The sequence below is a fragment of the Eucyclogobius newberryi genome, unplaced genomic scaffold, assembly GCF_026437365.1.
Source record: "Eucyclogobius newberryi isolate DKJ021-1_F unplaced genomic scaffold, fEucNew1.0.hap1 SCAF_6, whole genome shotgun sequence".
Lineage (NCBI taxonomy): Eukaryota > Metazoa > Chordata > Actinopteri > Gobiiformes > Gobiidae > Eucyclogobius > Eucyclogobius newberryi.
The window spans coordinates 14,791,367-14,818,257 of NW_027316278.1; the positions used below are offsets into that span (position 1 = coordinate 14,791,367).

At 41.2% G+C, this 26,891-nt stretch overlaps 1 protein-coding gene across 1 annotated transcript; it reads left to right on the forward strand.

Moving 5' to 3' along the window:
• Window positions 1-16,625: 16,625 nt before the first annotated feature.
• Window positions 16,626-24,987, forward strand: rflna (refilin A). Its single transcript, XM_072433601.1, has 3 exons — window positions 16,626-16,916; window positions 22,226-22,335; window positions 23,587-24,987. Exons 1-3 carry the CDS (start codon window positions 16,683-16,685, stop codon window positions 23,918-23,920), a joined length of 678 nt encoding a protein of 225 aa, XP_072289702.1. The 5' UTR covers window positions 16,626-16,682; the 3' UTR covers window positions 23,921-24,987.
• The last annotated feature ends 1,904 nt before the right edge of the window (window positions 24,988-26,891 follow it).

A 26,891-nucleotide genomic window follows, 5' to 3' on the forward strand; every position in this document is an offset into this window, starting at 1 on the left:
AGCAATGAAAGAGCTCAATTATTTACAATTACAGTTATTTGGTGCCGCTAAATACAGCTAAAATGATTGTGCAACATCTTCTACATGTAAGGGACATTTAAAGGTACACTATGTAACTTTTCTGGTGGTGCTGTCTCCATAGAGATGTTTTGCTTTACCCGGAGTGCATTCAAACTATGAATCCTGCACTAATCCAAGGTGTTTTTGCAGAAACATACTTTGAAACATTACATTATTTACATTATTACAGTGAATCAGGCTTGCCTTGCCAAAGATCTGACCTGTAACTTGACCTGGTGGCATCATCTCCTTGTCCCCATGGAGGTAGTTTAATGCCAGGCAAAGCAAAAACTATGGAAGATAATTTGTTTAATCTGATTTTGAATTTTAAATACGGGTACATTTTTAAATCAGTTTTTTGTTTTACCCCAAAAAATTCATATTTTAATTGTTTTTATTTCAGTTGTTGAATTTCGTGTTACAAAAATAAAATGTTTGAATATCCAATGTATCAATTTTAGGCCCTCAATCAATATTTAAATTCAGAGAGTAAAATTTGCAGTGAAAAATGTCTTCTATACATTGAATATTTAAAAGGTGATTTTTTTATTGCAAATTTTTAAACTGAGAAAAACCCAATGAAAATGTTCAGTGCACAATTCAGCAAAGACATTCTCTCTATGAAACTTACTTCCATGGAGACAAGCCGTTGATAACACCGCCAGAAAAGTTACACATTGCCCCTTTATGAGATTGATTTGAACAAAAACATGAAACTTTTTACCTGATCAATGCTTTTTATTTGCACTTCAGTAACTAATCTAACTGGATGACAATCTACAAGTTAAACAATACAATATTTCTTCAAGTTTTGATATATTTTCAGTATTACCGCTCCACTGCTGACAGATCGGCCTTTTCATTTTTAATCATCGGACAGCGCTATGAACTTCCAGTCTGAAATTCTCTGTAGATGTTCATAATTTGACTTGAAACTTGAAAAGAATATCAATCATAATCAACAACTGTGTCACCATCAGTCAAGCTAAATGGTAAAACTTAGTACATAATTATTTACAATTACGGATCAATAGCATCTATAACTGTGATTTTAGGAACTCATCCAATGCATTTGAAATTGTGACATTTAATTGTGAATTTGACTGAGGTAATGTTAATAACGAGGTGTAGTGAGTTGTATTTGTAATGTGTATTTTCTACTGTTGCTGCACCTGCAAATGGAAAGTGTAGATCGTGTTTTCTTTTGCAAGATGAGTTACTTTGTACAAACATGGTCCCTGACGAATAAAGAATAAACTCAACCAACTAAACTAATCTATGAGAGTGTGTACTTGACAGGTCCATAAACACGTGCAGGATTCACAGGTCGGGACACGGGCAACTAAACACAGGTTGTTTACTGCAGCTGTGTTGAGCAACATGAAGGAGCGTGTCACCAGACTGCTGCCCCAGGCCCTCCTGCAAAAACTAAAAACAACAGTCAGCATTTGTCACTGGACTGCTTTTACTGCACGGATCTGAATCATAAACACTTCAACTTTAAAATGCATTGACAGGTTCTCGTGAGACGGATTGTAAGATTACAACGTACACCTCCCGTAGAGTTGAATGCAATTTGTGAATGCAACTTATCCGTGGTAAGCTTTCGGCTAAATCCAAAATTGTAAAAAAAAATACGGCCCAAGTATTTGATATGGATCCTTACATGGCACTCCTCTTAATATGACAGGTGGGAAGTCATTGACGGCGGAAGGAACTGTCAGCCAAGAGATCTCTCCAAAGGTCAAAGGTTACCACTCTCTCCAAGAGCTATTTGAAAATGGAAAATGGAGGACGCCGCAGTGTGCTGAGTGACCACAAACATTCACAGGAACAGGAACGACCGTGAAACGGATCAGGGCGCGTCAGATCAGTTATATCGGTCGTGTTTTGTGTTTGCCAATGGCTCACATACTTCTCTTAGCCTAGGTGGCCCCTCCCACTCGCAGCTGGGATGCTCAACAAGTTGGAAACACATGTGGGTCTTTGTCCGAGCAGAAACAACACAAAGTGCAGTTTAGACTGGAGGATGTGAGCGCGGATCAGCAGACACCTCGTATCAGCACTCAAAACATTTCCCCCCAGATAGAGGCGCACTTCACAACACAGCTGGGACGTCCTGTGATATGGAGCGCTGTGTTGTTAAATAAAACAGCTCAGTTTGGTTCAACTATCAAGCCTAATGGCCCAATAGATAATAGTACCTAAATGCTAATAAGGGTTTTGTGTATATACTCAGTCCAAGTATTATAAAGTTTATTATTATAGCATATACAATCATGTTCCTAGTGTGAATTTCTGTCACAATTAGTGTGTTAAGTCATAAGTTACAGTTTAAAACAAAAGTATCAGTGTATTTGCTTTTATCTTAAAACGTATTTTTGATAAGTTACATCCAGGCATGTCAAGATTATTGGGTTAATTGATATATGTGATTATTCAGGTCACAATATAATCGTAAGAACTAATTCAAAAAATATATAGTGAGATTCGTAGGCAAAATTTCCGGTAAAGTACTTTATCTGGCTGTTTGTGTGATAAAAGTATTAGCATTACTTTGTCATTCAGAAAGTCAAAACAAGAAAGTAAATTTAGTATTGCTGTTTGATCAAAGTGCCAACAATCGTACATAATTGTAAAATCGTTGTGTTTCTTCTCACACTAATCGTAGCACTAACATGGCATACGCTGTAACATCCTTAGTTAAATCACTTGCATGACCTGACCAATGCTGTTAGTATGAAAACTTTGTCGAGAAATAAAATACCTACGCTCTTTTCTTTCCACAAACACGTTTTTGTAAATTATGTTGTACTAATCCCGTTTTTGAAATGCATCAAGAAAAGTGTCTGCAAGCATCAACTCATCCCCTCCTCACTGTTTAACCAGGGGAATTCTTTGAACAACACTGAGACCAGAATGGAGATGGGTGGTCCACACTTGTCATTTTATCCCCACAGGCTGAAGGCAAACACAAAGCACCATGGGAAACGTAAGCTAGCGGCATGGAGGGCATTAGAGGAGCTGTCAGAGTGATGGGGCACAAGCCTGTTCTGATGCACCATAAATCACAGCAGAGACACAGAGCTCCACCACAGACAGATGAACGCCACTTTGCCCCAAAATGGATGCAAGCTCCGCTCTCAAGTGCTGTTAAGTGTTAAATGTTTAACTGTTAAATGTGAGCCATTCTATTCTCTTCATTTCATTTGTTCTTTATTAATGACACAGAGAAGGAAAAAAGAATAACATGTCTGCTTAGAAGTGGGCAATACCGTATTTTCCGGATTATAAGTCGCACCAGCCAAAAAAATGCATAATAGAGAAGAAAAAAAAATGTATACAAGTTGCACTGGAGTATGAAATGCGGTTGCAAGGGTGAAAATAACAAATAATATCACATATAAGTCACTCCGGAGTATTCAAGTATAAATATAAGTTGCACCCCGGCCAAAACTAAGATAAGATAAGATATGCCTTTAATGTCCACACATGGGGAAATTTTGGTGTTACAACGCAGGTAGATACAGGGGGAAAGGACAGATAACTTATAGGAAGTTTAAAAAAACACTCTTAATAGAAGCACTCTTATGAACAAAAACAAAAACTCTTATTAACAAAACTCCTGTAAACTATGAAAAAATACGGTATATCCATCCATCCATCCATCCATTTTCTACCGCTTGTTCCCTTTCGGGGTCGCGGGTGACTGGAGCCTATCCCAGTGACTTCGGGCCTTAATCAATTCAGATAATATCATCGATGTTGTTTTGAAGATGTGTAGAAATTGAATATTGAGTATATGATTTATAGTAAAAAAAAAATGCTTAAACAAAAGTTATGTTGTAAACTTTCAAATAAGGGTATAATGTGACATTTGTGTTGGATTGCCGTAAGATCATCTAAATATCGTTATTGGAATACTAAAAAAAACATTGAGGTATTAATCTTGTCTATGTCACACAAAACAATGCCGTAAAAGGTCTTTATTTGTGTCATCAAATCCCACACAAAACTGCCACCGTTTGTCCAAACATAAAAATATGATTTTTTTAAATAAAAAAAATCTCAAATCTTAACCCTTCAAGTTCAATTTACTAAGAGCATGTGTGTTTGGTTGTTACCTGAAGTGAGCTGCTCTGCCAACTCTTTCTTGACATCAGAGCAAACACACAGTGCAAACATAAGGGGCCTTGTTTACTCCTCAGACACACACAGCCCGGGTCAAAGGTCATGTCTTCTGTGCCAAAGGGAACAGATGAATGCACTGATGAATGAGTGAACGGAGATGAATGGACGAGAAACACAAACAGGCCTTATCAGTGTCTGGCCCTCAGCTGAACCCTCTATGGATGTGAACTCCACTCTCAGAGCTCTCTGTTTGATCGATAAATAACGTTAACTCTTGACTTTTGGACACAAAGGACATTTTGTATACAGCGGTGGAAAGCAACAAAGTACAAAAGTAAAAGTACTATTGTTCTGTTTGTCCTGATTTGTTTACGTTGTAATTTGGTGTTTTGGTTCTCCAATCAGAAAGCAGAATGAGCCTCACATGAGTTGCTCATTTGGGTTGCCAGATTCTGCGCTGAAATCCAGTTGTTTAAACCTACCTAAGCCCAGCACCTGCAGTCAATCAGTAATCAGGGCTAGAGCAAGACCTGCACAGATCCGATTGGAGCAGATCTACGTTGCTCTGAACACGGTGCACCCTGGGTAGCTTTGCGTTCAACTCTACCCCGCCATGCTCTGATGTAACAGTTGAAAATATGTATTTATCGTATTTTCCGGCATATAAGTCGCACCAGCTAAAAAATGCATAATAGAGAAGAAAAAAACAATATATAAGTCGTACTGGAGTATGAAATGCGGTTGCAAGAGTGAAAATGACAAATAATATCACATATAAGTCGCTCCGGAGTATAAAAGTATAAATATAAGTATAAGTTGCACCCTGGCCAGAACTATGAAAAAATATGCAACTTATAGTCCGGAAAAGACGGTATTTACTAGGCAATGGTTTGATCGTTTTTCACTTGAACAGTCTGTTGCTGTTTTTTCCCCCAAATTTTCGTTGTTCCTTTTTGGGGGCTCAAATACCGGACCTCTGAAGCTCATTATTATCTTATCTATTAAATTGCCAGTTGACTATTTTGTCGAGTTTGACGTCATCAATGAGTGTGTAGAAAACACAATTTTAATCACTTTTAAGTTGTTGTTCGTCGTTACAGCAGACTTTTAGCTCCGCACAGTAAAGTACAGATACCTAGCACGTTTATACAGTAATTTAACCACCAATGAAGTCAGGTTATAATATAATCATTTTGAGCCCGAGTTCAAGTGTAACAAAAAGTCCCTCTACAGCAGAACAGTAAAGACCACAACAACCACTATAGAAATCAATAATTGTTTTTAACACAATCTACCAGCAGTATGTCCTTGTCCGTTCAGATTTGAGCACTATTGATTGAGGTTATGCACTGATAAAAGGGAAAGTCAATAAAGCCACTTTGATATCTCTGTGTTACACGTCAAACAAAGGCTTATCTGGTGTTTACCTACACGGAGCGATCACATAGAGGAAGTGAGGAGCCAGAGGAAGTGCAGGTGAATCACTGATTACAGACACACTGGATGAGGCGCTAACATCCAACGCCAACAGCTGCGGCGCCAGAGGGAAGCAATAAGCAGGTCACGGGACGAGACTGCAAAACATCAGCTCCAATCAAGATCTCAAACAGTCAGCAGGTCAGACGAGGAAACCGTAAAAGTACCGGTAAATAGTCAATATTTTTTGCGTCAGTCCAAAGTCTGGACACATGAGGGATGCACCAGGAACAGCTCTTGCCATAATACATCAACCCCTGCATCCTGGGAGAAAAATGATGAATCATGCAAGGTTTTTTAAATAAAAATACACACTGGGACTCAAACAGCAAAGTACCCCTGAAATTGCACACTTGTGATACTAAACTAGGTACATACATCTGTTTGCAATTATTACTGTCACATTTTCTTTTTTTAATTATATTTATGTGCAAAATTATCCAGTAAAGACATTGTTAATCCCTTAAATTTAGGGCCTATTTCCCTAAAATGCCAGACTAAAATGAGGCCCAATTCAAAGTGGAAACAAGCTCTGCTCAGACTTTAAATCCTGCCTCGATTGTCTTTTGTTAATATAAGGAGGAGTAAAATCTGTGTCTGGAGAGATGGTCCGATTGACACTAGTTTGGGCATTTGCTGGGTTTTGAAAAATATTTTTTCAAAGCTGAAGCTAATTTGACAAAAAAAATGTATTTAGGGAGTAAAAAAAAGAAAAAAGTCCAGACAGAATACAGATAAAAGGCCAGTTAAATGCTGTGCATTTTTGGGAAATGTTTTCCATTTGTTGGTTTGGAGTGCAAACTAACTCTAATTCATTCCAGAACGGTGGATTTGACTGGAAACAAGTGGGTTACAGCTTTCTTTTTATGTTTTAAATGCCCTGGACATTGATAGTTTCCTTTTATCAGATGGTGGATAAAAATGAATAAATAAAGACAATGTCAGAGGGCTCACCTGTGACTGTAAATTCATTTTTAATATTTTTCTTAATTCTAAACATGCAAGTGCTTGGTTGTGGTACTCCTGGTTGGAAAACACTGGCCTAAATGACTCCACAAATCATGGTTAACATTGTGTAAAAAGCCAAGTCATGGTATTGTTTCTCTTCTAAAATGCTACAAAAACTACCATCAGCTATGTAGGGGAATTGTACAAATATGCAAAACTAAATATAGAAGCTTGTGCATGCATTAGCCACTGTAGATGAAAAAAGGAGGCCAGGAATCTGAGGATGTGTCCCATTATCACTTTAAAAGCAACACAGGGTTTATAGACAGGTACTGGTCCTGACTTAACAAGACGATTTAAGAGACATTTTAGCAGGTGAGCCGTTTTATGAGCAGTCATTAGGACGTGCATTTGTGAGGGAACGTGCTACACTCATGTTATTGGTGGTGTCCATCCACACCGTGCACAGAACAAACAAGGACGAGAGATGGAGATGCAGGGTGTGATCCTGTCCCGGGGTTTTCACTAAATAAATCCAGATGTCCACAGGCTCCAAACTCAAAGTGAGTGTGATGTATAGGACGTTACAGGGGATATTATGTGGGACAGAGAATGTTGACATTAAATTAGAAGCCTATTGTAATGTACTGAGGTCAATATCATATAGAAGTTACGCCCAAAACTTGAAAAAATTCTAAATTAGGTTTATGTTTTTTGTTTTTGTTTATTTTGATGGAAAGTAACAACATACAAAAGTAAAAGTACTGTAATTAAGAAGATTTTTTAAGAATCAGTACTTTACTTTAGTAGGTTATACAGTTGATACATTTTACTTTTAATTCAATATATTTGACCGCAAGTATCTGTCCTTTGAACTCAACAACATTTACCAAACTAAAAACTTTACAATTTGAGACCCTGAAATGGCAGTTTTTTGTTGTTGTTTTTTAGCATGTTTAGCATGGAGATATTAATGATTTGCCACCAATGTACATAGTACTTTATTTATCTCCTAGAGACACACGGGTGACACAATAACAGAAAAAAATAATGAAAATAATGAAATAACAATTATGATCAAATGGTTGCTATTTAAATAAGATGTTTCAAAGTCGTTTTTTTGAGTTAAAGAATTGTTGGAACTGAGATGAAGTATCCTAAATCTCAGTTCCACTGTCTCTCTCGCGTCCGCCTGTCCATCTGAGGGAGTCAGATCCCTCCTTCACTGTGGAACTCCTCCAGGTTTCTACTTTTTCTGAAGAAGGTTTTTGTAGTTTTTCCTGGTCGAGAAGGGGGGTCTAAGGACAGGGGACCCTGGGACATCGCCCCTCGTCCCTATGGACATCGTTTAATCCGATTTTCACTGTCACCCTCAGAGGCAACTGTTGCTGTGATTTTGGGCCTTACATAAATAAATTGAATTGAATTATCAGCCATTAGCAAACAAGATAGCCAAGAAAGTGACTGAAATCCAATGAATAGAAATACCGGTACATCTCTATCAGTGGCGTGCGGTCAGGGCAATCAAGGCAAGCATTAATTGACTAATACATTGTAAAATCACCTTGTGTCACAACTATATATATAAAATGTTTGAAATACTATTAAAAAAAGCCTGTTTTCCCAATCCAATCCAACTTTATTTGTATAGCACATTTTACCAACACAAAGTCTCCAAAGTGCTTCACAAAACAAACACAAGCAAAACATGTTTAAAAAAATACATTAACAAAATTAATAAATACGTACAAACCAAATAAAAACAAATTAAAAATCAAACAAACTTGTGTTCTTGTGTTGAGACAAATATTTTTAATGCACACAATACTTTGCACTTGGACCATGCTTGCCAAGTTCTCCCTTCACGTGGACAATCGTGCACGTGTGTAAGTGGACATGGGGTTTCCACCGCCCTGTGAGCTGGAGAGGATCCACACAGGTCTGGAGGGCAGTGTAGTGTGCGCAACCCCAAAAAACTCAAGATGATCCGTCCTTTTGTACGAACCAGTGTCTGTTTACTCTGAGAGGTATTCCAGACACCACATGCACCCAAAGGCAGTGCACACATGTTACTATGTGTGCACTGGAAATATAAATAATGCATATTACTGTAAGTGCATTACCCAGTTCCCACGTTTATCTATTTATTACTTTGTTTGGTGGCATAGTCCCTGTGGTAAATGTTTTGCATAGTTTTACATCAGTTAAGTTGTGAAGAAAGAAGAAAAATAAAAGTGGGAATTTACAGGAAGTAGAAACGAATGATGTTATCAATAAGGGACGTTCCATCAAAGAGATCATTTACACACAACTGACAGATTTTTCTGAGAGTTTAAACAACAATTCAACAAAATTTTATCGGGCATAATTAATTGTTAAATCATAACTTGTGTAATTATGTATTTTATATCTGTCCTTTTCCTCTGTATCTACTGCGTTGTATCAATGAAATTTCCCCATGTGTGGACAATAAAGGATTATCTTATTTTACAGTAGAAAGAGAGCCAAATCTGACAACAGTATTGACACGACACATTACATAAATAGCCTTCTGTGCTGTTTGAATCAAATAATAAAGTAAAGTGCATGAACGTTATCTAGTTCAGGGATAAAGTAAATTATTTTGGGATACAGAGTTTTACTGTATGTGGTTGAATAACATTGAGTTTAAAAGTTGTGGGGAGAAACACTGACCACATTTGTTGCTCCATTTTTCTGCAATACAAGTAAACATACACCTGTTTTCTACATAGCTGTCGTCTGAATCAACGCCATCTTCACCAAGTTCAAGCGTAAACAAGCTTGCCCTCCGAGAGAATAAGGACGATCATGTACTGAAATTGGACCAGTGAGAAGAACAGGACGGCCTGTGCTGGCTGTCCTCCCTGTCTGTACGTCTAATATCTAACTGTCTAAATGTCTAACATAATCATGGAAGCAGAAGTCTTCAACTCCCACATTGTAGTTTGGTCTTGGCCAAAAGGTGAAAGTGTCTGTCGACTCCATAACGGTGCAGCGCTGGCACTTACAACGGAAAAGGTCATGAGTTTGATATGAAAGTAGCTTCATGTATAGAGTGAGTGGGACGGAGCAGGTACTGTATGTCGACAAGTGCACGCCAAAGTAAATGTGATGGATGGAACGCAGCGCGAGGGAAAATACATTCACTTAGATACAGACAGATTGAATCATTAGAGTTGGACTACACATTTTACTCAAACATAATGAACATAATTTATTGGAGTTATTGTCTGTTTTTTTTGTTGACAATTTTTGGGAAGGTTCATAATGTTACTTCCTGGATGGGGAAATGAGAAGCAGATGTGACAAGTAGAGGTAAATCCACAACTGTTACCTAGCAACAATATTGTAAACAAGGGCCAACATCCATATGAATTACACAATAGCTATGGTCTGACAAATGAAAATATCTGATAACTCATGAATTTTGTACATTTCTTCCCAAAATGCTACTTGACTGATGTAGAAACATTTTAATTACCACAAGTTCTATTCGACGGAACAACGCAATCATGAAAAACCCATAAGAACCTGACGAATGCACTTTAATGAAGCAAATAAAGAAAAATGGTCACTTTATAAAGCGCTTTTCTACTGTCAAGGCAAAGTGCTTTACATCAAGGAACCATTGATGTGTCACCCATTCACACACCAGTGTTTGCAGACACTAATGCCCTAATGAACTACTGCCGCCCTAATGAACTACTGCCACCACCCTAATGAACTACTGCCACCGCCCTAATGAACTACTTCCACCGCCCTAATGAACTACTGCCACCGCCCTAATGAACTACTGCCACCGCCCTAATGAACTACTGCCACCGCCCTAATGAACTACTGCCACCGCCCTAATGAACTACTGCCACCGCCCTAATGAACTACTACCACCGCCCTAATGAACTACTGCCACCGCCCTAATGAACTACTGCCACTGCCCTAATGAACTACTGCCACCGCCCTAATGAACTACTGCCACCGCCCTAATGAACTACTGCCACCGCCCTAATGAACTACTGCCGCCCTAATGAACTACTGCCACCACCCTAATGAACTACTGCCACCGCCCTAATGAACTACTTCCACCGCCCTAATGAACTACTGCCACCGCCCTAATGAACTACTGCCACCGCCCTAATGAACTACTGCCACCGCCCTAATGAACTACTGCCACCGCCCTAATGAACTACTGCCACCGCCCTAATGAACTACTGCCACCACCCTAATGACCTACTGCCGCCCTAATGAACTACTGCCGCCCTAATGAACTACTGCCGCCGCCCTAATGAGTTAGTGCCGCCCTAATGAGCTACTGCCGCCCTAATGAACTACTGCCGCCCTAATGAAGTACTGCCGCCCTAATGAACTACTGCCGCCCTAATGAACTACTGCCGCCGCCCTAATGAGCTACTGCCGCCCTAATGAACTACTGCCGCCCTAATGAACTACTGCCGCCGCCCTAATGAGTTAGTGCCGCCCTAATGAGCTACTGCCGCCCTAATGAACTACTGCCGCCCTAATGAAGTACTGCCGCCCTAATGAGCTACTGCCGCCCTAATGAGCTACTGTCGCCCTAATGAACTACTGCCGCCCTAATGAACTACTGCCGCCCTAATGAAGTACTGCCGCCCTAATGAGCTACTGTCGCCCTAATGAACTACTGCCGCCCTAATGAGCTACTGCCGCCCTAATGAAGTACTGCCGCCCTAATGAGCTACTGCCGCCCTAATGAAGTACTGCCGCCCTAATGAACTACTGCCGCCCTAATGAACTACCGCCCTAATGAACTACTGCTGTCCTAATGAACTACTGCCGCCCTTATGAACTACTGCCGCCCTAATGAGCTACTGCCGCCCTAATGAAGTACTGCCGCCCTAATGAACTACTGCCGCCCTAATGAAGTACTGCCGCCCTAATGAAGTACTGCCGCCCTAATGAGCTACTGCCGCCCTAAATGAACTACTGCCGCCCTAATGAGCTACTGCCGCCCTAAATGAGCTACTGTCGCCCTAAATGAACTACTGCCGCCCTAATGAACTACTGCCACGCTAATGAACTACTGCCGCCCTAATGAACTACCGCCCTAATGAACTACTGCTGTCCTAATGAACTACTGCCGCCCTTATGAACTACTGCCGCCCTAATGAACTACCGCCCTAAATTAACTACTGCTGTCCTAATGAACTACTGCCGCCCTTATGAACTACTGCCGCCCTAATGAGCTACTGCCGCCCTAATGAACTACTGCCGTCCCTAATGAACTACTGCCACCCTTATGAACTACTGCCGCCCTAATGAGCTACTGCCGCCCTAATGAACTACTGCCGTCCCTAATGAACTACTGCCGTCCCTAATGAACTACTGCCGCTCTAATGAACTACTGCCGCTCTAATGAACTACTGCCGTCCCTAATGAACTACTGCCGCTCTAATGAACTACTGCCGCTCTAATGAACTACTGCCGTCCCTAATGAACTACTGCCACCCTTATGAACTACTGCCGCCCTAATGAGCTACTGCCGCCCTAATGAACTACTGCCGTCCCTAATGAACTACTGCCACTCTAATGAACTACTGCCGCTCTAATGAACTACTGCCACCCTTATGAACTACTGCCGCCCTAATGAGCTACTGCCGCCGTAATGAACTACTGCCGTCCCTAATGAACGACTGCCGCTCTAATGAACTACTGCCACCCTTATGAACTACTGCCGCCCTAATGAGCTACTGCCGCCCTAATGAACTACTGCCGTCCCTAATGAACGACTGCCGCTCTAATGAACTACTGCCGCCCTAATGAAGTACTGCCGCCCTAATGAGCTACTGTCGCCCTAATGAACTACTGCCGCCCTAATGAGCTACTGCCGCCCTAATGAAGTACTGCCGCCCTAATGAGCTACTGCCGCCCTAATGAAGTACTGCCGCCCTAATGAAGTACTGCCGCCCTAATGAACTACTGCCGCCCTAATGAAGTACTGCCGCCCTAATGAAGTACTGCCGCCCTAATGAGCTACTGCCGCCCTAAATGAACTACTGCCGCCCTAATGAGCTACTGCCGCCCTAAATGAGCTACTGTCGCCCTAAATGAACTACTGCCGCCCTAATGAACTACTGCCACGCTAATGAACTACTGCCGCCCTAATGAACTACCGCCCTAATGAACTACTGCCGCACTAATGAGCTACTGCCACCCTAATGAACTACCGCCCTAAATTAACTACTGCTGTCCTAATGAACTACTGCCGCCCTTATGAACTACTGCCGCCCTAATGAGCTACTGCCGCCCTAATGAACTACTGCCACCCTTATGAACTACTGCCGCCCTAATGAGCTACTGCCGCCCTAATGAGCTACTGCCGTCCCTAATGAACTACTGCCACTCTAATGAACTACTGCCGCTCTAATGAACTACTGCCGCTCTAATGAACTACTGCCGTCCCTAATGAACTACTGCCGCTCTAATGAACTACTGCCGCTCTAATGAACTACTGCCGTCCCTAATGAACTACTGCCACCCTAATGAGCTACTGCCGCCCTAATGAACTACTGCCGTCCCTAATGAACTACTGCCGTCCCTAATGAACTACTGCCACCCTTATGAACTACTGCCGCCCTAATGAGCTACTGCCGCCCTAATGAACTACTGCCGTCCCTAATGAACTACTGCCGCTCTAATGAACTACTGCCGCTCTAATGAACTACTGCCGCTCTAATGAACTACTGCAACCCTTATGAACTACTGCCGACCTAATGAGCTACTGCCGCCGTAATGAACTACTGCCGTCCCTAATGAACTACTGCCGCCCTAATGAACTACTGCCGCTCTAATGAACTACTGCCACCCTTATGAACTACTGCCGCCCTAATGAGCTACTGCCGCCGTAATGAACTACTGCCGCTCTAATGAACTACTGCCGTCCCTAATGAACTACTGCCGCTCTAATGAACTACTGCCGTCCCTAATGAACTACTGCCGCTCTAATGAACTACTGCCACCCTTATGAACTACTGCCGTCCCTAATGAACTACTGCCACCCTTATGAACTACTGCCGTCCCTAATGAACTACTGCCGCTCTAATGAACTACTGCCACCCTTATGAACTACTGCCGTCCTAATGAGCTACTGCCGCCCTAATGAACTACTGCCGTCCCTAATGAACTACTGCCGCTCTAATGAACTACTGCCGCTCTAATGAACTACTGCCGCTCTAATGAACTACTGCCGCTCTAATCAACTACTGCCGTCCCTAATGAACTACTGCCGTCCCTAATGAACTACTGCCGCTCTAATGAACTACTGCCGTCCCTAATGAACTACTGCCGTCCCTAATGAACTACTGCCGCTCTAATGAACTACTGCCGCTCTAATGAACTACTGCCGTCCCTAATGAACTACTGCCGCCCTAATTAACTACTGTTGCCCTAATGAACTACTGCCACCCTTATGAACTACTGCCGTCCCTAATGAACTACTGCCACCCTTATGAACTACTGCCGTCCCTAATGAACTACTGCCGCTCTAATGAACTACTGCCACCCTTATGAACTACTGCCGTCCCTAATGAACTACTGCCTCCCTAAATGAACTACTGCCGCCCTAATGAGCTACTGCCGCCCTAATGAACTGTATTTCGTTCAGCTATTTATAAAGGCTTATCTTATCCATTTGTTAATATACATTTAGAAAAGTGTTTACTGTTATTACCCTGCTTTTGAGTGCTGGGTGCTGAGCGTATGATTGACAGGCATGTGATGTAACAAACAAATAACAAACAATATAAAATATCACAAATCTGATGTAAAATAAATGATAATTGTATGTAACACTTTTTGTGGCATTGCTGTTGAACCACCATAACAGAAACAGTGGCCGACTTTCAGTGATATTAAGTGAGCAACAACTGTGTCTAAAATTAGCAAGCGTCATAAACTTTCCAATAAACAAATCTGAGTCTGATTCTGTCACTTCCAATCCCTAGTTTACTCTGGATTAACTTGATCTTCCTTTTATGTAACAAAAGTAAAGGGTACTTGCATTTAACGCCTGCTTCCAAGTCCCAGGAATAACAACTGTAAAGGATGAAAAGCACAGTGTTAAGAGCAGCAGATAGAGCACAAAGTTATCTTGAAAAACAATGCGTTGAGTGGTAATCATGAAGAACTGGTGGACCATCACCGATTATATCCAATTAAGTCCCTATGCACTGCACTCATTTGACTTCTGGAAAAACAGTGATTGTAGCTATACACTGGGAACAACAAGGGTCCCATTCTTCTTCTGCTGCTGCTACTACTACTGCTGTTGCTGGGATACAGTAAGTATTGACTTGTTGAAGAACTTGTGGATGCACAGTCCTCACCCATCTCCACCCATTCCTGAAATACGTTAGTTACATAATTATAAACAAAAGCAAAATGAAAAATAGCCTGTGTAATCCTTTAATAATCCTGTCAGCGGCCAAACACTTTCTCTATTAAAAGAAATCAAACAAAACAGCTGCGAAGGGATAATCGCTTTAGAAATCGCTTTAGGTAATAATATTTCAGAAACTTTCAGTATCTCAATGAGCCTTATAGACAGTATAGAATAACCATTCTTCTTTCAACATTTCAAAATATCTTTATTTGTTAAAAACAAAAAAGGCAAGAGTAAGTTGTTATAAAAATGCAAAATAATAATACAGTAAAATTAGTTTAAAATTGAGGATATTTGTAATATAGTGCAAGTTATTCCTGTAAACGCGGTAGTGTTACGATTCCAATTCTAATCCCGGTACTCACAGCTCAGCTGCACTAGTCTAATAATAGTGAGTAAGATCTTATTCTATGGACTACTTATACTTAATACTTTACTTATGGATATTAAAGTACTTGGATTTGTGTTGAAGAAATAACCTGACTTTTAACCCATTAGCTTAGGGATAATCTCAAAATGGGTTGAAGCTGAAATTACTTAAAATTTTGCGTGGGGGGGGGGTCCAAATGGTCCATTTGGATTGAGTAAACAAACATGCGCAACAGGTGACATTATTAGGAGAATTCATAACTTCTACTGATAAACATACCAAAGGATGTTCAGAGATGTTCACTAGAGGTGAAGGGTCTATCAAGCTACTATCGTTTTATCAACGCATTAACATTTTATGTGAAGCCAGTCTTTCGTCTTTTGAGGGGGGGAGGGGGTCCAGAGAGAGAAAAAAATTAAGTATTTTCAGCTTCAACCCATTTTGAGATGATCCCCTACTCATGTAGACCTCTTCTGAATATATTTAGTGTTCAACAATGTATTTTTCTGCCATGTGCTGCTGCAGTTAAGCCTTTCCTCTCAGAGCTCTGTGTTTCCTCCACTGCCAGTCTGCTCCTGGGGGAACTCTCTCTGTAGGAGTCTTGGAGCAGCTCTGATCCAAGCCCTGGTCCACTTCAGGAGCCACGGTCTGATCCCAGCGGGGCCAGTGCAGAGGAGAGAGGGCGCCGTCAACTCCCCTGGCGGCCAAGCATGGAACTGTTCCAGCTCCCGAGGGCTGGACCGGGGCCAGCGGCAGAAGAAAGCCTGGCAGGATCATTAGGAGGGAGCTCTCCAGAAGGGACACATACACAGTTACACACAGTCAGACAGAGTACGGCACAGTTAGACACAGTCAGACAGAGTACGGCACAGTTAGACACAGTCAGACGCAGTCAGTCAGAGCCAGCGGAGCAGAGGCGCGCTCTAGATCGTTGCCAGACGCACGGACCACTTTTACGGAGACTTAAAGACATTTCTTTTGTTTCCTTTTGTGTGCTTTCTGGTTTGGATTATATGTAACTCACGCGGAGCATAGACTGCTCCGCGTGCAGGTAGACTTCAGAGAACTGTGGGAAAGCGTCGATCACCCTCCGCGGGCTCCTGTCAACGTCAACAGCGCTTTAACCCCTGTCACTTTTTTACGCATCACTTTGGATTGTTTCTTTTTTTTATTTTTATCACGGCAAAAGACAAACGAATATCCCCGGGTTGTTTTTTTTGTTTTGTTTTTTAAACTCCACTTTGCATTGAGCCTTTTCCAGAGATGGTGGGGCATTTGCATTTACAAGCGATGGATGAAAGTCTCAAAGGAAAGAACCGGGAAGGGCTGCTCGACAGTCCGGACTCGGGTTTACCTCCGAGTCCCAGTCCGCCTTTCTGCTCCCTCTCCCCGGGGCCCATCGAGTCGCGCTCCGGCAGCTGCACGACGCCAGACCAGCACCACCAGCACCACCAGCACCACCACCAGAGCTCCGACTGCAGGAAGGAGGGCAAACTGGTGAGTACTTAGTTGAAAATTGCAAGTCTATTTAAAGACGTTTTGGCAATTATTGGGATAAACTAACGCGGTTCCTCTTGTGACATCTGGAAGCTCTTACTCCATTTCCCAGCATTCTTCACGTGTCCGTTTGATTTAGGCTATTTGAGGCTCTACGTGCGAGTTCACATCACAGTTATAGGCTTTTGCTGGGAGGATGGGGCCCTAACAAGAGGTCAGGGTGTTAATCAGGCCCACGCCTCCTCTCCGCTGGGGTTTCCAAACTGTGGCCCGGGGACTCCCAGGGGGGGCCGGTCTCAAGTGACTTCTGTGTGAACAACAATGCAGTGGCTCTGTTAGTTGTGCCAGGCCATCCAAACACCATCATGTAGGCTGTGGTGTACTCGAACCAATACTCGAGTAAAATGATCAGAAGTAGTATCCCTTTAAACATGTACTTTTACTGTTAAAAAAAAGTATTTGAGACAGATTTTGAGGATTGTACAGGGCCAAAAGTAGAAGATTGAATAATTAATTATTTGTTATACAGGAACAACTAACTAATGAACTAATTTCCTGACTTTTAGCAGTTTTTATTTGTATATTTTTGTTTGCTCCAAGTTGGAAGGTCCACTCAAACAACAGTGCGTACAGGCCTGTTGCCCAGAGGTGAAAACAGTAACACAGTAGGTCTACTGAAAGACTGCTGTAAGTAAAAAGAGCTAACTTGGCTGAAACTCCACAACCACACATAATAGGGATGGTCCATATTGACAAAAAAATGAATATTATGAATATGAATAGTGAATATGTTTTCAGGTATTCCGATAACAATAGTCAATATATAATGTCAATCCAAAATAAACGTATTAGTTGTGGTTTCGTGATCTGACAAATGTGAAATGTCTGTTAAATGATTGGTGAAATTGCAGAAATATCACTTCACAATCTCTAGGTTTTTCATTTATATTTTTAATCAGCTATTTTTGTAGCATTTTTAACTATAAACAATATACTAAAGGTTGCATATCTCTTCAAAACAGACACAATATGATATACATTGCGATATATTGCCCTCCTCTGAATAGAAACATCTCAAAAGAAAAGTTTGAACCGTGACATTTTACTTAAATATGTTTTAGTCTTAATTTGAAGGGACAGTGTACAGAGACATTGAGCTTTACTTTGTACAGAGTGTGGTGCTTATAGTTTCTGGTTAACTCGACCTTCCTGGAAGTTAGTAAAGCTGGTTTTACAATTGCCCTCAAGTATTTGACCCTTTACATGTCACTGCCTGGTCATATAGGGCTTAGTTTCCATTGAGTTCTTCATGTTTTGCCTGCATTTTCTCAGGGAGCAGAGAGAAATCCTTTAATTTGTGTTTGGGGAGTACAATGATCTTTTGTAACTTATGCCACTAAAGCAAACTTGTGTGTTTATTTCAAAAGTTGCGACATAGAAAAAAAAAATATTGAAATTTAAGAGCCAGACTCCACTGACACAAACTATATTTATGTGTGATTGATATGATTCATATGTCTGAAAACACATTTTTAGGTCACTCCTAGTTTCCGTGTGTCTTCGTTTTACCAACAAGTCCGCACAGGTTAACGGTGGCTTTAAGGCGGCCTCAGAAATGCAGCAGTGCATCGTGGGAGTTGCGTGACATTCGATTTTGCTGACAGACAGAGACGGGGAGAGAAATTCTCTAATCTCTGCTCTGCTCAAGATACAGCATCAACTCAGCAGCGGTGGAAAGTAACCAAGTACAAAAGTAAAAGTACAAAAGTGACAGTACCGGTACTTCACTTCACATGTTTTACAGTGGATACGCTTTACTTTTACTTCAATACAGCAGATATCAGTACTGCTCTATATTTTTGAACCGGACTAAAATGTAAAAAGTATGTTTCTTTACTGTTTGAGAGCAGCTGAATAGACTTAATGAGTCTATTTTTGCAAGTTCACACTTTTTGAGTTAGTATACTAACTTTGAGCGAACCAAAATGAGCAAAATAAAAACTTAAACTTAAAATGTAGTTGTTTCTATTGAACAGAAATGCAGATCTTTATTTTGAAGCTTTAATATTTCTCAAAATGTGTCTTTATATTAAAAGTGCATTTTTGAAAGAGGTACTTCAATACTTTTAACTTAAGTGGATTGTTTTATATCATACTTTTACATGAGTTTTGTTCCTGTATCTGTTCTTTTACTTAATAACATTGTGTATCTCTTCCACCACTGCAACTCTTTTGGCTCTAACTTCTTAAGAAAAATCATATTTGTGTTCCCGGTTCACACATTCTCACATTCTCACATTCTCGCTTTCAAAGAACTAAAGCAGAAAACAATGATAAATCACACATTTAAACTTCTACTCTCTTGATAATTGTGTGAAAGTGAAAAAATATAGTCTGTAGAAGCCTTTGTTTACTTTCAAGTAGGGCTGAAATAAATTGGATAAATCGCAACTAATTGATTATTGAACACATTTTCAACTAATTTATTAATTGAATCATCGTTAACTGGTTTATACACAGACTCCAACAAAAGCCATGAGCTCCGAGAAGAGGTTTTATGACTCTAACTACACCAAAATGTGTCTTTTTGTCTGTAATTGCACAAGATGTCAACATGTCCTCAAGCAATGTCACTTTAGCTTTATCTTGGTCCCATTCTCACGGACCTTTTGCCATCTAAATAACAAATCGATTAATCAAGAGTCTAGTCGTTGATGCCCTATTTCAGGGAACAAAGAGGCAAGTTGTTCTTTAGTGGTTCGTTTGATTTGAACATAGTGAAACGAACGTGCTCCAGGTTTTGCATGGCTCTAATGTTAGCATGTTTTTGTTTGCCACGGAAGAACAATCATGCCCGTCCCATTCTGAGCGTGTTCGGGCAGTTGCAGCCTGTTGCAAAAGTGAATACGATGACCCTCTCACTCCAAATGAAAGGCACATCAACACTTGTTTTCACACGGTGTACGGAACATCTAATGTGGCAGATCAACTGTCAGAGGATTAACCACGAGGACAGGCAAAATGTTAGACGACTTTTAACTTGTGTTTTTGCATTACTTGCGTCTCACCCATTTATTATCAATTGGTTGTCAAATTGAGGGACACAGCGAGTCGTGCGCATTTCCAGTTAACCTTTCTTTTAGTGCAAAAAAGAATCACTCAAGTATTAGTCATTGGAAATTAGAGCTGGCTGTATGTGTCAGTGTAGGACTGTCTAAAGTGTTCTTTTCTTCTGTATCTACCTCGGTATCTTCCTGCGTTGCACCAATGAAATTTCCCCATGTGGGACAATAAAGGAATATCTTATCTTATCTTATCTTATCTTAAATGGTCTAGTAAGTAAAACAGATGGATATGGATGGACTTCTGGTTCGATCTCGCAATGATTCTTAAGAAAAATCCTATTGTTGTTCCCGGTTCACAATTTCTTTTGCTTGGATAACATTAAGGCTGCAACAATTAGTCAGAATAATCGTTTTCTGGACCATACAGACTCTAAAACACATACCAAAAAGACATTTTATCACTAAAACAGTGGCATTATCAAGTATAATGGCAAGAAAGAAAATGTGATTTGAACAATAATACACTTTATTAAGTCTTTCACACTGCATATTTTTACCTCAATCTGGTTAGAAATATCTTTGGAATCGCAATGTACAAAAGGAATAAACGTTTGAATAGTATAATATAATAATAATATATTTTTTGCAATCTTCAGTATTATCTGTGTACTGTTGATTGCAGGATTTGGATTGGAGTTGCTCAGCTGCAGCTCTGAGTTGAAATATGCTTCCAGGGGGTTCTACAGGGGAATTCAACCCCCTCCATTCACAACTGTTTGCTCTGCACAAGTTGCCAAAGCACTCAGCGAATAAATACTTGGAATGCTGTCCGCGCCTCAGATACAGGACAACCACTTTCATGTTTTTTTATTACCATTAACCTCCAGTAATGGAACAGAGTTTTTTCCTTAAATATGTGCACGTCAGAAGTAGCAGCTGTGCGTCTGTGACCGGTTCCTCCCATCGGGATAGTGTGAAGATGACTGTAGACAAGAAGGAAAGCCGAACCCCTTAGCGATCCTCCGTGCCCTTGGCCCGTCCAAACCGCAGCATGTGACTGCCCCAGTGTAACGTGAGAGGTGCCAGGCTGCTGTCCCGCGGCCAGTGGATTCACTCTGGTCAGATCAGGTCCTGTAGTGTACAGCTAAACCAGGGCTACAGTCAAGAGAGCCCAGTGTGACCTGTGCTAATCACAGCACACAGCCGCTTCCCGCCGCAGAGAATGGACACTTATAATCACTGTGTTCACATCCAGAAAGGGTACTGTGTTAAATGTCAGAACAGAGAGTAACAGTGCCCAAATCACACACTGTAACGCAAAAACATGTACTATATATGAACTGGATATGTATTAGATGGCATCTTAAAAAGATTGGACATTTAACATTTTAAGATGTTTGAGTGAGATAGTTTGGATAAAGGAGGTTGCACTTTGTAATTTCAATGTTTGATGAGGATGTTTTGAGTATCATAGCAGTGTGTGCCATCTGATGTTGTAAATGTATCAGGTCAGGACTCTTCTGGAAAGGACTTCCTTAATCACAGTGGGACTGTCCTGGTAAACACAAGTCAACTAAATAATATAATTATGCAGAAGAATGAGTTTTACCAGGCAAAACCTGCTTATTTTTACTGGGAGTGCAATAGAGCAAATAAGGGGGAAGGAAGAAGGAGTTGACACAAAACAATTAGTAACATTTACAACAAGATGAAATAATTTTCTTGTAAAACAAGTGAAAATGTAAATAGCTTTATCAATAGTAAAACCTAGTTCAAGTTTAGTTACATATTACTTAAGTATTTGCACAGACCCTTGTTGCTGTTGGCCTTTCACCCGTCTTGTCTGGAGCTGCATATTTCTCATTTATGAGTTACTTCGGGCGCTACATCTGTGAGCTTGTTTTCACCCACTCACTGGACAGAGACAGTGTCTGGGTCACACATCTCTGTCAGTTTGAACTCAACACAAAACTATGAATATGATACCACCAACACTTAATTTGCAAGTACAATTACCTAGATTCAATTAGAATGAGTGAGTCTGTCTGCCAAGAAGTCTCCAGTCTAAATCTGTACTCGTAGTAATAGCTGTGCCAAGACCGACACATGGGTGGATCAAGGAGGGCATTTTTCTTAATTATGTTATTTTCTTTAACAGGAATTATTTAACAGGAACAAGGAACTTAAAATAGGTCAAATAGCTGTTGGCTATTTTCATAATATGTTTGTGTTTCCCGTCCACAGCTGCCTTACCTCCTGCTCAGCTCCACAGGCTCAGACGCCAGGACCCGGATGCACCCTGTGTTTTATGGCGAGAGCATCGAGGTCAACCCCACGTCAGAGCAGCAAATCAAGTAAGGACTGGTCCCGAAAGGCCACTTCAATCATCAAAAACATGTATCATCTAAAGTTATATTCTAAATGTCCTGATTTAGGTAGCGTTACTTTAAAATAACATCACTCAAGTAAAAGTAAAAGGTAGTAGTCCAAATATTTACTCAAGTAAGAGTAACAAGTACTTGGAGAAACTATTTGAGTACGGAGTAACAGTTTGGACGTAAAAGATATTTAAAAATGGGATTTCTGATGTCTGATGTCTGATGTCTGGACAACAAATTATATCTGATGGTAAGGTATCAAATGAGTCAAATGTACATGAATCATTTAATGTTCCCAACACATAGCTTTTGTCACTGTGGAAAGCGCTGTTTCTTCAAACCAAATATTACTCAGGTACAAGTAAACGTATTGCGCCAGAAAAGTAACATTCATTAAAAAGTTACTTACGGCCAGTGCTAACAAAATTTAAAAAAAAATAAAAGTCTGCTCGTTATTATTAGTGACTAGATTGCCTCCCAGTGAGCATGGGACCACGGTTTTGAAAAGAGTTGGGGAATTACCTCTACCTGTGTCATAGTTGCTGCCCATGTCCAACCAGGAAGTACAATTAGAAACTTTACAGAACTGGTCAAACTGTGGCAAATATGTTGTAAAATCTGAAATATAAATGGTGTAATCCTCCTTGTGCTTGTATTAGTTTACAAAGGGATGCTGACCTCCAGAGAAAATACATTCGACATTCGTTGTTTTCAGGCCGCCCAGGGAATTGGAGCATTGTTGACTTGATGGTCCCATGAACATTGGACATTTTACACAAATCAATCTACTTTACAGAATATCTAAAGTTTCCGCTCGACCAAAAGTGTAGCGGTAAAAGTGGGCGCGGCGGAATAAGGTGAATAGAAAAGAATAGAATGGGTTCTGTGCACACTGCAACGTTTCTCACAGCTATTGCTAACTTTTATTAAAATCCAAAATAAAATAAACAACCAATTAAATGTTCATGTAAACACTATCCGATTAGTTTTTTTCATTTGTCAGCGGTCAGGGCAATAAAGACAAGCAGCGATTGACCAATAGAAAAAAAGTACAGCGTGTCACAACCACATTTAAATTGTTCCGAAATATATCTAAATAAGCCAGATTTCACAAAATGTACCACAAACGATTATTGCCTACATTTTTTACCACTATGAGCCATTCTGTTGTTTAATGTCCCATCCCTAGTGGGTCATTTTAATACATTTCCTCCGTCTCGTCTCCAGGTGCACCTCAGAGGTCAAGTACGACTCGGACCGGCACTATCGGGACCAGGTTTTCTGCGCGCCTGTCCCGACTCCCACCGGCTTCAGCGAGACCGTGGTGGCCGTCCGAAACTGCACCTGGAGGAGCTACAAGTCCCAAGTTTACCTCGAGCCTCGCCAGAAGCCCCTGAGCTACCGGAGCACGACCATCATCTACCCGAAACACGCCAAAAACACTTACCGCACCACGCTCAACTACAACGCCACGGGCTCCCGCCGCTGGTTCGTGTCCACGGTCCAGCTCGAGTCCAGCGAAGACTCGAGTCCCTGCATCATCTATACGGAGGACTTGTAGGCCCCTGTGTGGAGAGCGATATCAGGACTTTTTACATTTTGAAGGATGCCCGTTCGAAAAGGCCAAAGTGAGCGCTCCGAAGTGACAAGACTGGAGCCCCACAAACCTGTAGATTTGAATCAAGGGAGCGTTGATGTTGATGTTGTACATACTTATATAGAGACGTACCAAGCTCACTTTTATGGTCAAATGTCTCGACTCTTTAGCCCTGCCCTGTCTTTCTCTTCTGACTAATTTCTTGCACTTGTTTTAATATTAACTTTGGGGTTTCCACAGTGAAGCTGCGTTGCAGTTTTGAGTTCAAGCAATGCTTTTTAAAATGGACCAAAACAAGTTAGAGAGAAGTAGGACAAGACAATGATTCATCTACAGCTGCTCGTCTCGATCGCTTTTGGAATTAAGAATACATTTGACGAAAACATTTATTGAGGGGGGGCTTTGTAAATGTGTTTTTTAATGTGTTTTTCCAATCCCACAATGAATTTCATCTATTGCTTTTCCACATAATTTAACTATTAACAATAAAAAGGGACATATGACAATCTAGTAGTCTTTAAAAACACAATAAAAGTTAATTAATTCATTATGATTAATTATGGGGGGTGATCCAAACCTTACCTCAAAGCTTCCCATATCCTTTGACTCACTGCCGTTTTATAGTCTTTAATGTGCAAACTTTTTTGGTTATAGTTTTTGTAAATGGACAGTGTGGATAGAAGCAGGAAGTGCGATTGCAAAAATAGATGCTCTTTGTAAAGTCTGATAGAATGGGATGTGTGACCAGTTGGCATTTGTATGTTATTGAGGGTGAGATGGCAGAAAGCCTGGTTACTGTTTGCTGAGGGTCTGAGGAGGGGGAGAAAGATGAAAGTTAGTGGATGTCGAGTTCATGTTGGTGAATGTTGGTTTGTTTCCTAACACTTCTGTTACTGTAAAATATTCTCCTGTTGTATATGAGGCACTTCATAATTCTCTTTTTATTTTTGTACGTTCCTACTCTGATCAAAGAAAATTATTTAAAGAGATGTTTATCCTCACTGAATAAAAAAAAAGAAAAAATTCCCAAATCCTTTGCTTGTTTTGTGTTGTTCCTTACTTTCATCTGGACTACAGAATATCAATAAAGAGGTTTTCCTATATGAATGATGCTTAGTTCTGGGATAAATGTTAAACTGGCTGCATCATGGTATATTTGTATGTATACTTGAATGATGCATATATTAAGGCTTGGACTACAGTCATTGTAGTGGTCGACTAGCCAGCAATTCCTTTTTTGATTAGTTGACTAGTCAAACGATTATTTCTTTTGTGAATTGAACTTTTTTTTATTGAAGGATTCTAGACAGATAATTTTTACGAATAAAGTGTATTATTGATGAACAACAATTATTAGGCCCGAGCCCCAGCAGGGCGGAGGGCCTGTTGCAATGCTGCCTTCGGCCTTCGGCAGCATTGCAACTGTCTGACCAAACGACGGGGTACCAAACATGCGGGCACAGCCCGCATGTTTGGTACCCCGTCGCCCCTGGCAAGTACAGTGAACTAGCCCATGCCGAATGTATGGATCATGCATACTTACTCCTGCTATGACAGAAATAGTCAACAATGAGTGAATGGGCGTAGCCCATTCACTTATTGTTGACAACAGCAGCGCGAAGCGCTGCATTCCTCCAAAAACCCTCCTGGCATCGTCCCGTACGCGAGAATCCATGCCGCAGGCATGGGCCATGCTTGTATCTGCTCAAATCAATGGAAGTCTATGGGGAGTGGGCAGGGCATCCCGACGGAATAGGGAGTGACGAGCGCGTAAGCGCTCGTAATGATGATTCCACCCCATGGCGGCATGGGGAAGGCTTAGAGCTTTCAAACAATGTATAATTTGTTGTTATAGTGGAAACGGCTATATTGTTTTTGCTAAAAATATTATTATTTTTTTTATTAGGCCCGAGCCCCAGCAGGGCGGAGGGCCTATTGCTCCCGCAACGCTGCCGAAGGCAGCGTTGCAACTGTCTGACCAGACATGCCGGCGCAGCCCGCATGTTTGGTACCCCGTCGCCCCTGGCAAGTACAGTGAACTAGCCCATGCCGAAGGCATGGATCATGCATACTTACTCCTGCTATGACAGAAATAGTCAATAATGAGTGAATGGGCGTAGCCCATTCACTCATTCTTGACAACAGCAGCGCGAAGCGCTGCATTCCTCCAAAAACCCTCCTGGCATCGTCCCGTACGCGAAAATCCATGCCGCAGGCATGGGTCATGCTTGTATCTGCTCAAATCAATGGAAGTCTATGGGGAGTGGGCGGGGCATCCCGACGGAATAGGGAGTGACGAGCGCGTAAGCGCTCGTAATGATGATTCCACCCCATGGCGGCATCGGGAAGGCTTAGAGCTTTCAAACGATGTATCATTTGTTGTTATAATGAAAACGGCTATATTGTTTTTGCTAAAAATATTATTATTAGGCCCGAGCGCCACAAGCTGGCGAGAGGCCTATTAATCTCGTAAGGCCGTGCAAAGCACGGCTGCGAAAGTGCGCACGTAGTGCGCACGAAATCGAGCGCGAAGCGCTCGCCCACTTCCAAACACTCACTAACACACTCCTTCACTCATGCACGCCCCGTGCATACTAATTAGTAGTAGGAAAATGGAACATTACCGTTGTAAATGGGCGAAGCCCGTGCAAAAGTGCGCACTAAACGAGCACTTTACATTGAGATGACGACCGCGAAGCGGTCGTCATCCCCATATAAAGCACTCATTTGCGCTAAGTAGCTCACGAATACGTTCCCCATCTCTTGCATGTTCCGTGCATATAAACATGTAATGCAAAAATTGAACATTATTACTGTATAGAGGGCCAAAAACACAAAGTGGGCGGAGCCCACTCAAAATTAACGAAAGTACCCGTCAGTGACCAGGGACCCACACCATGAGGTAGGAAAGCGCGAGCGCTTTCCGAAAATGTAT

Excerpts from the sequence above, each read along its gene's own strand:
- rflna (XM_072433601.1), top strand. The coding sequence starts at position 16,683 with ATGGTGGGGCATTTGCATTTACAAGCGATGGATGAAAGTCTCAAAGGA. Across the intron at positions 16,917-22,225 it reads GCAGGAAGGAGGGCAAACTG|CTGCCTTACCTCCTGCTCAG; the intron begins GTGAGTACTTAG and ends TCCCGTCCACAG. Across the intron at positions 22,336-23,586 it reads ACGTCAGAGCAGCAAATCAA|GTGCACCTCAGAGGTCAAGT; the intron begins GTAAGGACTGGT and ends TCTCGTCTCCAG.